Below are 13705 nucleotides of genomic sequence, written 5' to 3'. Positions count from 1 at the left end.
TTAGGTGGAATGGGCTTTCCATTTGATTCTTAAATCAGTAAGTATTCATTAATGTTATTATACTTGTCATAACGCTGAGGCAACTATATGCCATGTAATAAGTTAACATACATATATATTTAAATGGGACTATAAAGCAGTGTTACTATAAAATGTGGTGAGCCTTTAAGTTTTTAACCAAACAAACCAGAACTGCTACATTCAAATGAGTATTTTCCTAACAGCCTGGGAGGCTCTACACTGATTGATCACTGAGAGCATCTGAAGCCTGACTACTTCTCCTGAGGATGACAGCTAGTAAGAGGCCACACACAACTGTCATCAGTACCTGCAAGTCACACTTTGCCTGTAACAGAAATATAAGTCAGTGAATTCCTACCTTACTCAACCAGCTTAGTTCTCTGAATAACTCTTGGCTGTTTCCAGAAAAGAAAGCATACCTTCCAGGCACAGATTTTGCCACCATACAAAGGAAAAAGAATGCATCATCAGATCTGAAGCCAATTTCAGAAGAAGTATTGATGAGCTCCAGTATCCCTGTACCTCTGCCAAAGGGAACATCCCGAAGGAACCAGCATTCACACAGGTAGGATCGGACGTGTTAGTCATAAAAAATCACATTTTAAGGGTATTCTTACCATTTCGGTGCACCCAGCTTGTTACATAGTTACACACATGTATACACAGTAAAATGACCATTAAAAAAGCAAGCAGCTTGATAGCAAAGAAACACTAGTTTGTGGCTAAGGAGACATTCATTTTCTTTATTTCACAAATACACATTAGCTCTCATTAGCAAGTGTAAGCAAATTAAGAATTTGATTCAATCTGATGAAACAAGACAGAGAAATTTATCTCCTTTTAATGTACAAATACCTCCTTAATACTTATTCATACAACAAATGAACCACTGGACTGGAAGAACTCAAGGTCAGAGACTACTTTGCAGGGATGGGCTCTTCCTCTCTGCCTCACGCATGGGCTGTGACGCATCACTGCAGGTAGAAAGTGCTCTCTACAGGTGTTGGCCAAGTGATGAACATAAAAGATGGTATGAATCTTCAGATGAAAACCATGAGTATTATTATTGTTCCTGTGGGAGAAGACGACTGAAGCAAACTCGATCCGATGTTTCCTCCCTGACTCACTGCTGCCTGCTTTGTTCGATCTCACAGGAAGGATGGAGTCCGTATTCACCCCCACCTAATCACGCAAGTATCCATGAGTCTTGATGAGACTGTTAATAAAAACTTGAGCTAAGCGAAAAAAATTATTATGCTTTTAATGTAAATGATAACCTTAGGAAGGTAAGAGCAAAAAAATACACGTGATCAAAATTGTGTGAAATTAGGATGTTCCAAAACAAGGCAGTTATATTAGCGTTCATATCCACAAATGTTGCTTTGCTATTAACCCACGTTCATACCTTGTGCCAAGCCTTTGCGCACAACAATAAAAAAGAAGAAAAACAACATTTAATTATCTCCTGACAGGGGCTCCACATCCCACAGATTCAGGCAAGTGCCAGGGGATACAGATGGGCTTTCCACCAGGTACCCTAAGCCAAAGTGACAGATAACATGACGGTACATGTGGTTCCTTGGTGAAGAAAGGGCTTTCCTCGAAGGGCTATGGCCTGGAAACAGGAAGGGAGTACAGGTGGTCTTTAAACCAATTCAAGGGCATTTATTGAGTCCCTACAGTACGCAAAACCCTACCTTGGGAAAAGTGAGGGATGTGAGCAGAAGATTCAACCTACATCTTCAACGAGAGCAGCTGTGCAAATATACACACCCAACCGTCGATTGCACGCAGTGAAACACATTCTAAAACTACCTACAATCTCAAAGTTTTTTAAACTTTGGCTTTGTAACTCACCCTATTTTCTGCAGAATCACCTTTTTTTAATATGTAAGTGATGAAGCACAGTGATAAAATGAATACCCGTGAACCCGTCAGGAAACCTCGTAGCCCGCTAGCAGTGCTGTTCCCACTTCCGTTCCCCCGCCAGCCCCACCCTCCCCGGATACCTACTATTCTAGTTGCCTTTTCCCTCATTCCCTGGTTTTTACTCATTTTATCACATGTATATCCTTCACCAATACTGTTCATTTTGGTGATTTCAGAAATTCATAAAAATGGTGTCGATTCTGTGTGGATTCCTCTCTGAAACACCTTAAGTGATACCTAAGCTGGGCATCATATGAAGTCAGGTAATAGGTTCTGAGCATGCATCTTACCATTGGTGGGACTGCACTGGGGTCTGGGTGGGCAGTTAGCAAAAGGAAATTAAACCAGAGTCTAAACTGAAAGGCCAGGGCACACAAAGATAGTTGAATACAGCACAATTTACCAATTCAAATATGTTACCTTTTCATCTACCCCATAAATACACAGTAGCCAGGTCACGATACAGTAGAACTGACAACCTACTGCCCGGTACCTTTTTTCTTGTGGAGTCTCTAAGCCAGGGGACCTGAATTGCTTAGTGCTGAAGAGATTATAAGCCGAGTCTTTGAATTCCATGCAGAAGGCATCTAGGTATTCTCATTCCTTTTAGGATTTCATGCCACTACACGTTTGAGTTTTATAATGGCAAAAGCTCTACAGGAAAATCATTAAGTATCTTTCCTGATGGGCCTCTTCATTCTTCCCCAAACTTCAGCAAAAGACAGAAAAGCCCACAGGGCCCATGTCACTATTAGAATTGTTCAAAGGAGAGTAATAATGCATAGGCCCTTGAATAAACTTTAAGAGGAACATTATATGCCATTAACTTGGAGCTCAGATACATAAGCTTGATCATTCCCACAACAAGTTAGCAAGATATACCAGTGCTCACCTACACCAGGACCCAAACAACTTGAGGACCTCCTCCTCATATCAAACCTAAAATGCTCAGCTTGGAGGAGCTTCCAAAGTGCTCTGACAAAGTCCCCGATAAGAACCTAAAGTTGTAATAGGCAATGGTCTGGGTCCTGGGTATCCTCCTGTAAGGCTCTCCCCTCATATGCTGGGAGGAAGGGGCCTTGTCTCTGATGGTCAAGCTGACATCCTGAGTGAAGGTGAGCTCATTTTCCAAACACCTGTCCAGCCAATAGGCAGTGAGCAGGGCACACCCATAAATGTGAAAACCTTCAGCTAGGTGGGCAGATGGGAGAGAGCTTCCAGGAGTCTCAGACCTACTTCCCTGATCTTAGCTCAGAAAGGGAACGAAACGCCCATCAGACATCAAGCAGGATAGGAAAGAAGATGCTTCAGAAAGAGATGGAGACAGGGAAAGTGCTAGAAAGCAGACCAGTGCCCTGGGATGAAGGGAGGGTTAGATTTAAAATCAAGTAATTTTACACTGCTTGAGTTTCATGTACACCTTTTGATTGTTATATTTACCCCTTTTTGAAGATGTGACCCTCTTTCGGGGCTTACGTGGCCTAAGGAGAGCCAAAAACAAGGGTTCTGCCTAAATGTGGGACAGTTTTAAGAAGCACCAGGCTGTCTAGGGGCTGCGTGTGGTGGTGGAAGGCAAAGCAGATCCCCGAGGGAAGAACTATGGGTCAGACCATCTGCCCTTTTTCTGTACTCAGAGACTTTCCTTTCTCCTTTCTCCCGGCTGCTGGCAGGCAGGGCAGTGCTGGTAGAAAGGACGCTCCATGTTAGGGCCTCTTTTATGCACAAATGATGTTCCAGACCCACCATCACTGGGACAGAACCTCGTGGAAGGCAGCAGAGTGGTCAGACGAGGAGTGTGGCTTTGGACAAGTAAGGCAGAGGTCCGTCGTTTGTAAATGAGGATGATGGGGGTGCCTACATCATAGTGTTATTATTAAATGAGTGAACATACAGCTCTTAGAAAGGACTGGGCTCAAAAGCAGTTGATAAATGGTACCTATCATAACCAGTGCTTTTCCAATTGTAGGGCTGACAGATGCGTAAGCTCCAAACAAGCAAGGGAGAAACTCATGCCAAGGTGCCTTATTTAAAATATGTATTTGTAATATTTTATCCTGAACATTCTGGTTTCCACGACTTCCTATGTCTAAAAATATAATCATTTAATGATTAAAAACAGAATTATAAATAATGTCTTAACAGAGGAAATACAAAGAAAACTACAAATGAACACACCAAGCATATGAAAAGGTGCTCAACCCTCCAATGTAAGTCAACTTTAAACAAAAATAAACTGTTCAGTGTCCGTTTAAAAAGAGGAAACAATGACCAGTGCCTGGGAGGGGTGAAGAAACAGACCAGTTCTTTTCTGGAGACTACTGGCCTTATCGATGAAGACTCATAAAAGTGCATGCCAGGAATTCCACCTTGGGGAATTTATCCTAAAAATACTGAAAGGTTCCAAGAACGTTCTGCAACATTTTTCACAATATCAAAAAATTGGAACCAATTAAACGTTCATCAAAATGGGAATGGTTAAAAACATTATAGCACAACCATACAGTGCCCAATTATGCAGCCATTAAAATGGTAAAACTGCCTTTATATGCTACTGGGAGAAAAAAGCCATAGTAGATTAAGATTTAAAATAAAAAATAGGATCATGCCATACATATAAGTATATCCTGCATCGTGCCTAAGTCTAAAGCAGTACTGCCCAACAGAAATGAGGCAAAGTACATGTGGAATTTTAAATTTTCTAGTAGCCACATTATATCCAAAATATTATTTGAACATCTAATCAACATAAAAAAGCATAGGTGAGATATTTTACATTCATTTTTTGTACTCAATCTTGGAAATCTGGCGTGTACTCACCCAGTTTAGGGCAGCCTCACCTCAAGTGCTCACAGTCACATGTGGTTACCCTACTGGACACTGGGTGCTAGTCTAGTACACATCAGTGGTTAAGAGGAGCTGTCTGCGAATGGGATTACAGAGCCTTTGCCTTTCTTGCATTGTATGAATGGTTTCAACAATCATTTGTATTAACAAAAAAGTAATAAAAGAACATGGTGAAAATTTGTTTTAATTTTCCTTTAAAGCTCTAATAGGAGACTGGGAAGCACAGCTTAAATTTCAAGCTTCTTTCAAACTGCTCTTTCTCCTTCTCCAGGGGGCCGTGGGGATAGGAACCTTTTCCCCTATGCCTTGGTTGTCTATTGCTCAGGTAGCTATGTATTTGTAGCAATTCTTCCCTTTCTCTCTCGCCAAGTCCCCTTATGACCAATACCCCTGCAGGATGGCAGGAGAGGGTTAGGAGAAAAGGCCACCATCCAGCATCACGACTGAAGGGGGAAATAAGCTGATGAACAGTTGCCAGGTGCATACAGTGCGCCAGACACTGCGCTAGGCAGGCACTTCACATACGTCAGATCACATAATCCTCCAATAACCTTATAATGCAGCTACCACGCCAATTTTTCAGATTAAGCTATCAAGGCTCAGAAAGTATCTGCTCCGAAGTGTCATAGAGTTGATAATGTGTAACTGCACTACCCCCATACGGTCCACAGCAAGATCATGACCAAAGAGGCCAGACTGCCCATGCCAAGGTCATGATCTCATCTTTATTAAAATCATGCTGTAAGACAATTGCATTTCTTAGAGGAAAGCAAATACCCGGGCATCTTTTATTTGCAAGAACCCCAGAACCCATTTCTCCTCTAAGCTCGTTCATACATCCTCAGATGTAAATATTTCCACTTAGACAAACCATTGTCACCCCCAACTAAACGTGTCACAATCAAGCATTATCCTCGCCCCATCTCGACTTCTTTATTTCTGTCCATCCTCAAGCTGGAAACTTCAAGGTCATACATGACTCTTCTTCCCTTGGCTGCATAATCAAACACTTGAGTTCTAGGCTCAGTAATCCCTAAATGACTATTTAATAAACAATAATAAGCACACCTAGCACCCAGATCTTAGTTTCTAAATACCAGTCTTCAAGAAAAGGAAACTGACAGACACCACCTTAACCAAGGGATCAAAGTGACACCATCAGTAATGAGACACTGATATCACCAATCTCCTGAGATGCTGCACTGAGGCACATCGCTTCTGTGCCACAAATTCATAACCTCCATCTAAGCGCGGGAAAGCATCAGACAAACCCAAACTGAGGTTCATTCTACAAAATAACTGACCAATACTCTCCAATTGCCAAGGTCAAAAGGAGAAATTGAAACTGAGGAACTGTCACCAATCAGAGGAGACGAGGCAGCTGTGATGCTAAACGCAATGTGGAATGCTACATGCACTCCTGGCCCAGGGAAGGTCAGTAGTGGAAAACCTGGTGAAATTCCCATCAGGCTTGAGGACAAGTTAATAGTGTTGTATAAATGTTCATCTCCTGGTTTCAATGACCACACCTTACTTATGAGGTGTTAACATCACGGGAATCTGGAAATATATAACAGGAACTCTGCTATTTTTGCAACTTTTCTGTAAGGCTAAGATTTTCATAAGAGTTTTAAAATACTACTGTAGTTACTACTCATGGCTGTCCATGCTTAAACTCACTCTACCATCTCCTACTAACAGTGCCCTTCTCAGTCGCCATGTGTATTCAAAGCCTATTCATTCTTCCAGGCCCACTCATGTCCCACTGCCCACCTGACCGATGGCTCTATAGAATGTCTGTAACTATGAGTATCTGCTCTCTGCTCGTGGCACATGGGTCATGTTGGATTGTTAGTTAACTTCGTGTATTTCGGTTTTATTGTCCAATGACGATGCAAAATGTGCTTGTGTATACAAGTACACCAGGGCACACATGCTATGCTCACTTCAAAATGGGCTGCTTTTTAATGTGGTTTTTGGGAAGCTACTGAATTACAAAACAGAGGTCAACCAGTATTTCAAACCCATCCAGGTTTACCCTGACAATCCTGTCTGGATAGTGACAAATACTCTATCACTTAGGGAGGGCAGTATGTGGACTTATATATTATAAGCAGTATAGTTTATAGCTAACTTGTACCACAGAAAATGACGGTATCAAAACACATACACACACATGCCAGAATTTAAAATGTCGATTTAGTTCCTACTCAGAGGCCCTCCAACAGCAAGAGAAGGCTCTCTCTCTGCTGAACAAAATAAGCACAATAATATACTTAGACTCCAACCAGGCCTGGAGCTGTCAGACAGCCTTCTAACGGGTGGTCATCCTGAAGCTAATGAAATGAAATATTAGGAGCACGTCAACAGAAAGGAAATGGGAAGAAACTAGCAGCTGAAAAGCAAGCTCTCCCAAGCAGCCCCAGTGGAGAGGCCTGGGGCACAGGAGCTCTGGAAACTGCGTGGGCCTCACCAGAGAGCTGTTCTGTTCCCAAGGTGGAGGTACTGGAAGCTACAGCTGTTATACTCCCGTTGGTTAAAGGACTGTCCCCTTGGGGGACATCAATTCTCAGGCTCCAGGAACCTCTGACAGTGACACAGGTGCTGACTGCTGGGAGTAAGCCAGCGCCGGGCAGTGCGCTGGAGGACAGCACAGGGCAGGCGGAAGAGTACTAGCGGCCTCTGCTACCCTTGGCCTCCAGGTCCTCGTGTCTCTACCAGTGGGCACAGGGGGAACATGAGCCTCTTGCTGCCTTCCAGACTGAAACTTGGGAGAAGGCTGCACTACCTGATGCGCAGGTAAGGGACAGTTAGAGAACACCAGCCCAAGTTCCACTTTCCAAGGAATTGGCCCCAAAACAGTGCCCTTCGTAAAGGCCCCTGAGCTCAAAGCCATCACTGACACACAAAGGGCATGTCCACTAGTAAAGTCACCTCCTAGCAGCACTCAAAAATCCACTGCTCAGAGCACCACCTAGCAACTAAAAACCAACCAGGATAGGGATTATTTGAAGGTGCTGGTCTCAGCCTGGTGATCTCCCGGTCACTCTGCTGGCTAGAACCAAAGCAGCATCCTGAAAACCTCATCACTTGAGAGAGCAGTGTTTAAATTTTTCATCCAGAATAACCCTTGTGTAGAGAAGAGTTGTATCATTCAGCCTGAAGGAGAGGTTATGTATTTTATACTTTAAGAACCAGACTATTTTCTGCATTTGTCATAATCAAATCATGTTTACCATGCTTGCACATGTTTGGGAATCTTCCTGGGACCTGGGCTAATTTGATTTATACAATATTGTCTTCTCCTGTGGGTTGGAAGCAAAGTACTAACACTTGTCACATACGTGCCATCTGTGACAAGAGAGCCCATCATCAGCACCACGTTTCTGTAAGGGTGGATGAGGCTGACTCACCTTGACATCACCCTCAAAGCATTGACTCTGATTCTCTTTTCCCACTGAGAAAAACCTCAGTACAAAGAAAGTAATTTCTCAAAGGCAAGGGGTTGGGTCTTCCAAAAACAGGAGTGCCTTTGTTATGGGAAGTGCCCTTTGCCAATGACTAAAATCAACTCCAAAAAGAAATCCACATAGCATATAAGCCTCCATTTGGAGAGAACAGATAGACAAAGAGAAGAGCAAGAAAACAGTTAACGTGGAGGGAGGAAAAGAAGAAAGTCTTTTCTTCAGTAACTGGGAATAGACTAATATACCAAATTCTTACCTGAAACTACTTATAGTACTTACAGGCTAATTTATATACTTAAGTAAGTGTCTCATATTCCAGTAACAATATGTTCCTACCATGTCACTAAAGCAACAGGTATAATCAATAAAGGGCTTTAAAATTTCCATCCCACTCATAAATGCTGTTGGCATAATAGATCACTATTTCCATCATGCATAATACATTAAAGCGCATGCCTGGATCCAGTGTTCATCACATTAGAAAAGCCCACTAGCAAGTTAAAAATAAAAAGGAACATTGGATATTTTGATAATACACTAAAATGAACAAATCATCTCTCCCAAGAAACAAAGTGAATCTGAGTCACAGGCACGATTTCTCTGTATAATTTACGATTCATGTGCATATGAGAATCCAGCCTAGCAAGTGGGGTGATAGTGGTTAGGAAAGAACACAACTGCTTCTCATAGTAAAGCATAAGTGTGTTCAACTCTGCCAGAAAAAGTAACAGCTGCTCAAGATGCGATCTGGCTGGAAGCTACTGCGTGGGACACAGAAGAATCTCAATTTGAGATTCATAAACCTAGAAATGATTAAGAACTAGAAACCCATTAACAGTGAGGTACAGTTCCTGGGCCTTAGGGAGAAATTCTAAGACTCTTTTTGGACTAAGTATGCCAAACGCTCACACCAACGAAGCTACTTTTTTTCTTAAGCACCTTGAGCGCCTTTCCAAGACCTTTTCCTCATGAACCCTTTTTGTCCCTATATCCGTAAGTCAAGAAGAAGTACACTGGGGGACTTCCCTGGTGGTCCAGTGGATAGGACTCCGTGCTCCCAATGCAGGGAGCCCAGGTTCGATCCCTGGTTAGGGAACTAAGATCCCACATACCACAATGAAGAGCCCACACGCCACAACAAAGACCCAGCACAACCAAAATAAATAATTTTTTAAAAGAAGAAAAAGTACACTGGAACTTTAGCTCAGACTCCCACTAACTCATCATTCCTAATAATTAACATGCAGTATACTCATTTCTAACTAAAAATCAAATTGAGCGTTTTCCCTGAAAGTTGTCTTTAAAAGCAACGCAGTGTTCTTGTTTTTCAAAAACAGGGATCCAAAACTTAAGGGTTTATTCAATCGTCCTTTAGCTTCATATAATACAGCAATTAGTTACTGTCTGATAAGGTACTTGATGATATATTGCAGGTATACTGAGCGTGCACTCAGTATACTTTGTGCACTTCAGTGTGACAAAGCTTCCCTGCCTCGCTGGTTTCCAGCCTCCCGTTGAGGTTCCGGATAACTGCTTCAGGGAAACAACTTCGAGGGCACCTCCCAAGACTCCCACGGGTAAACGGGATAGGGTGCTCTACCAAAGCCAGAAACGCCACAGTTTTCACCCCTGGCTCGAATCTCACATCCTTTCCTCTCAGAAGCTGTCTTTCATCAGCGGTCGCTGCCAGGGGACCTGGTGGGGGCGGAGCAGGTGCACCAGGTTATGGTGACCCCGCCCCCAGCCAGGTTACACCCTCCACTGCCACCTCGCGTCTTCCCGCCTCGGCCCTGTCCCCCTCCAGGAGGAAGAAGGGATTCGAAAATTCCTCAAACGAAAAGGGGTGGCCAGCCCACCCAGCTGAAGGGCTCGCCCACGCGCGGGGGCAGCTCTGAGCAGTCGCCAGGTGAGGATGCGGAAGTAGCTCTTCCTCCCCCGCCCAGACCTGTTGGCCCGGGCCCAAGTCCTGGGAATCACACACCCACAACCCACGAGCGCACCGCGCACCCCTCTGCAAACGAATCGGTGGGCACTAAGCACTGTCAAACGTGTCCCGGCCACAGAGAAGAAAAACCGGCGGACGAGGTGTACGGACATCCAAAACTTATTTTTTTTAAAGGGGGGAGGGGTAGCTTAAAGGCCCCTCACCCCCTCAACCGCCCCTCAATGCCAAATTGAAACTCGCGGGGGCCCGGGCGGCTGCAGCTCGGCTGTGGGCGCTTCGGGAAGCGGTGGCTGGTCTCTAACTTTAATCACAGCAACTGCTGCGGAAGCGGGGAGTCCTGCGGCCGCACCTGTTCCCGACTCTAAGGAAGGAGCCCTGCGCATCCATTCTGACCTTGAGGACATCCTGGAAATCCACACTCCACCCCCGAGTCAGCATTACTCCGACCCCCTCCCGCAATGACTGAAGCCCACCGAGTGCCCACCCAGAGGGGCCGCCTCAAAATGCCCACCCGCGGCAAAGTAAGAATGCGCTTCCCTGGGCTCTCTCCAGATCCCTCGAGCATCCTTAACCCACTGCTTACCCACCCAAGAGCCGCCGCGCCCCTCACAGCAGGTTGAGTCCCCTTCTCTCCCCACCTCCAAATTGAGGAATACCCCACCCCCAAGTTCAGGGTTCCCCCTCGTTGGCACTCGAGAGGGTCGCCCTCGGGAGCTCACGCTGCAGAGCACCGAGGTGGGGTCCACGAGCAGGCGACCACCGCGGGGGGCGGTCCCCGCGCCCTAGGCTCCGAGCTGGCAGGGACACCCCCTCAGTTCGGGGACCTCAGCCGGACGGAGCCGGGACGAGGACAGCGACGGCACAGCGTCGGGGAGCGGGGGACAGTCCTGGCCGGGGCGGGAGCCGCGGGCGGTCACCGCGGGGCGCTCCCGGAACAGCCAAACTTTCTCCGCCACCCGAAGTTCGGGGCGCGGAGGCGGCGATGAGGGGGAGCGTGAGAGGCGTCCCCCGCCGCTCCCAGCCCCGCGGAGCCGCAGGAGAAGGCGCCCCCCGAGAGCCGCCCGCCCCGCAGCCCTCACCCGTACCCCGGGCCCCGCGCGGCCCGCACTCACCTGGCTGTAGAGCTCGCTGACCGACATGACCCCCGCGGGCCGGGCCGAGCCCGGACCCCGTAGCCAGCGGGCGGCCCTCGCTCGTGTCCCGGGGGCGGCGGGTCCCGGCTCCTCGCGGCCCCGGCGGCTCTCAGTCCACGGCCGGCCCGTCTGGCGCCATCTTCCCGGGCTGCCCGAGAGTTTCTCGGTTCTTTTCTCTCTTTCCCGACCTGCCCCGCCGGCTTCCTGGAGGCGCCGCGGCCGGCTCGCTCTCGGCCCGCGCGACCTTTACTCCCGCGGCGGCGGCGGCGGCGGCGGCGCAGCGGCGGCCCGGCAGGAGGGGCGGGCGGGCGGGCGGGGGAGAGGCCGCCCGGCGCCGCTCCCCGCTCAGGTATGGGAGGCGGCGCGGGAGGAAGAGGGCGGGTGCGCGTCCTAGGCGGCTGCCGGTGAGCCGCCGCCGCCGCCGCCTTTGAGCCCTGCGGGGGCCGGGCCGGCCGCGCCTCCCGCGCCCCGCGCCGAAGCGGGGTCCTCCCGGCCAGGGGCGGGGCCGCGCGAGGAGCGGACACCGTCCGCCCCCTGCTGGACACCGGGCGCTCGCGGGACAGGTGCGCGCCGGCTGCCGACACCTGCCGCGCGGCGCCCCCTCTCTGCGCAGACTGCGCTCTGGGAGGCTGGGCGGGGAGCCATTGGAGACCAGAGAAAAAGAGGAGGAAGCACCAGAGAAGGGAGAAGAGGAATAAAAAGGAGAGATGCCTGCGGCCGAAAGGCTCCCTACATTTTTCTCTGGGTTTTACGTGGGCATTAACATTTTCATTATTAAAATTCAGTTATGTGTAGACTGTTACTAAGGCGTTTTGGATATACTAAAGATTGTCTCCGCCAAACAGCTCCCTGCGCTGAAATCCTGATCAGAACGTGGGAGTCGTAATTCTTCTCCACTTTGCGGGTTTCAGCCACAGCTTCCAGCTAGGCTCCTGGCCGCCCCCATCAGAGAATTGTTTGCTTTTCTGGGAAACCTCACATTTTCTCCCCTCTCTCACGCACACTCTCTATCCCTCGGTCGCTCCCTATCTCATTTACTTTTGTCGCTTCTGCCAGTGACGCTTGGCAGCTTCACTCCCTCTTCCACTTCCAACAAAAAGTAGAAATTTCAGCCAAAAAGGAAAATAAGTGGCAGGAGTCAGTAAAGGGAGAGCAGGAGCTGTAGGAGGAGACACGGTCTTTTGAGGTGGCATTTGTACCTGAATGAGGGATGGCCTCTGAAAGCGGTTCTCAGTCAGAGCATCCATCTCTACGGTTGTTCCGGAGCTCCACTCCCGGGAAGGTGATTCTTAGACTCATCCCATTTAAGACCTTCCCACTTGGAAGGTAGGATCCCCATTTAATCCACCTGCCACCCTCTCAACCATGCCTGCTCAGTGAGAATCACCTGGGGAGCTTTAACAGTTCCAAGGAAGGGACCCCCACCCTGAGGAACTCCAATTCACCGGTGAAGGGTGGGACCCCCCCTATCTGATTTTTTTAAGTTCCTCCATAACTCTAAAGGATTGTGCTTCCAGTGTTGACAAATGCAGTGACCAAAGCTTGGGCAACTCTTCTTGGATCTCAAAGGGAGCTCTTCATATCACTGGCAAGAGCAGAAAGAATTCCATCATGTCTCTCTCCCTCAAAAATCTGTCTGCGTAGTTTCCTTCCCTATATTCTGATAATTCTTGAAGTGTGGCCCCCAGGGCCATCAGCAACACGTGGGAGCTTTTTAGAAAGACAAAATATGGGGCCTCACTGCAGACCTACTCAATCAGAAGGGCTGGAGGTGGGGCTCAGCACGGGGTGTCTTCACACCTCCTGGGGGATTCTTCCCTCTCAGACTAAGAAAGACTCCTCGCTAAGGCTCAACCCGCACCTCAGCTCCAGATCCCCTTGCCTTCACCACCGTGCTTCATCATGGTCCCATTTCTCCACGAGCAACTCTCTCTCTCAGCTGGCTCTTGACTTTTCCTCTGTTCTCCTTTCCAGCTTAATTGTTGAAGTGGTAGCTTTTACTGCCCAGTCCCACGAAATTCACTGGTTCTCAACACCTTCTGCACATTGGAATCACATTTACAAAGACAAATGCCTGGCTCCCACTCCCAGAAATTCTGATTTAATTTGCCTGGGATGCTGCCTGGGCAAAGGGATTTTTTAAGAGTTTTCAGGTGGGTCTAATGACAGTCAAGGTTAAGAGTCACTGCTTTAATTCCTTCCTAAGCCGCTCCCTCTCAGCCCCCTCCTATTGAAACTGCCTTCTCCCTCTGAAGCATGGGGTGGTAACGGACTCTCCCCACACTGCTGTCCACCCCTGTCCTCTCATTTTATCTCCTCTTGTTTTCCCAGCCTCGCTAACCACACCTTCTGCTTTCTCTTCCTGG

The 13705-nt window shown here is 47.7% G+C and overlaps 1 protein-coding gene across 1 annotated transcript in view; it reads right to left on the bottom strand.

Moving 5' to 3' along the window:
- MYO5B (myosin VB) overlaps positions 1-11618 on the bottom strand; it is a 396769-nt gene extending 385151 nt beyond the window's left edge. The window contains exon 1 of the mRNA XM_082853383.1: positions 11319-11618. Coding sequence (XP_082709509.1) covers positions 11319-11345 — 27 coding nt within the window. The 5' untranslated portion in view covers positions 11346-11618. The remainder of the gene's footprint in view (positions 1-11318) is intronic.
- Positions 11619-13705: the final 2087 nt, after the last annotated feature.

The sequence above is a fragment of the Leucopleurus acutus genome, assembly GCF_964270905.1.
Source record: "Leucopleurus acutus genome assembly, chromosome: 13".
In the NCBI taxonomy this organism is placed as follows: Eukaryota; Metazoa; Chordata; class Mammalia; order Artiodactyla; family Delphinidae; genus Leucopleurus; species Leucopleurus acutus.
This window is presented reverse-complemented; position numbering and strand designations above follow the sequence as displayed.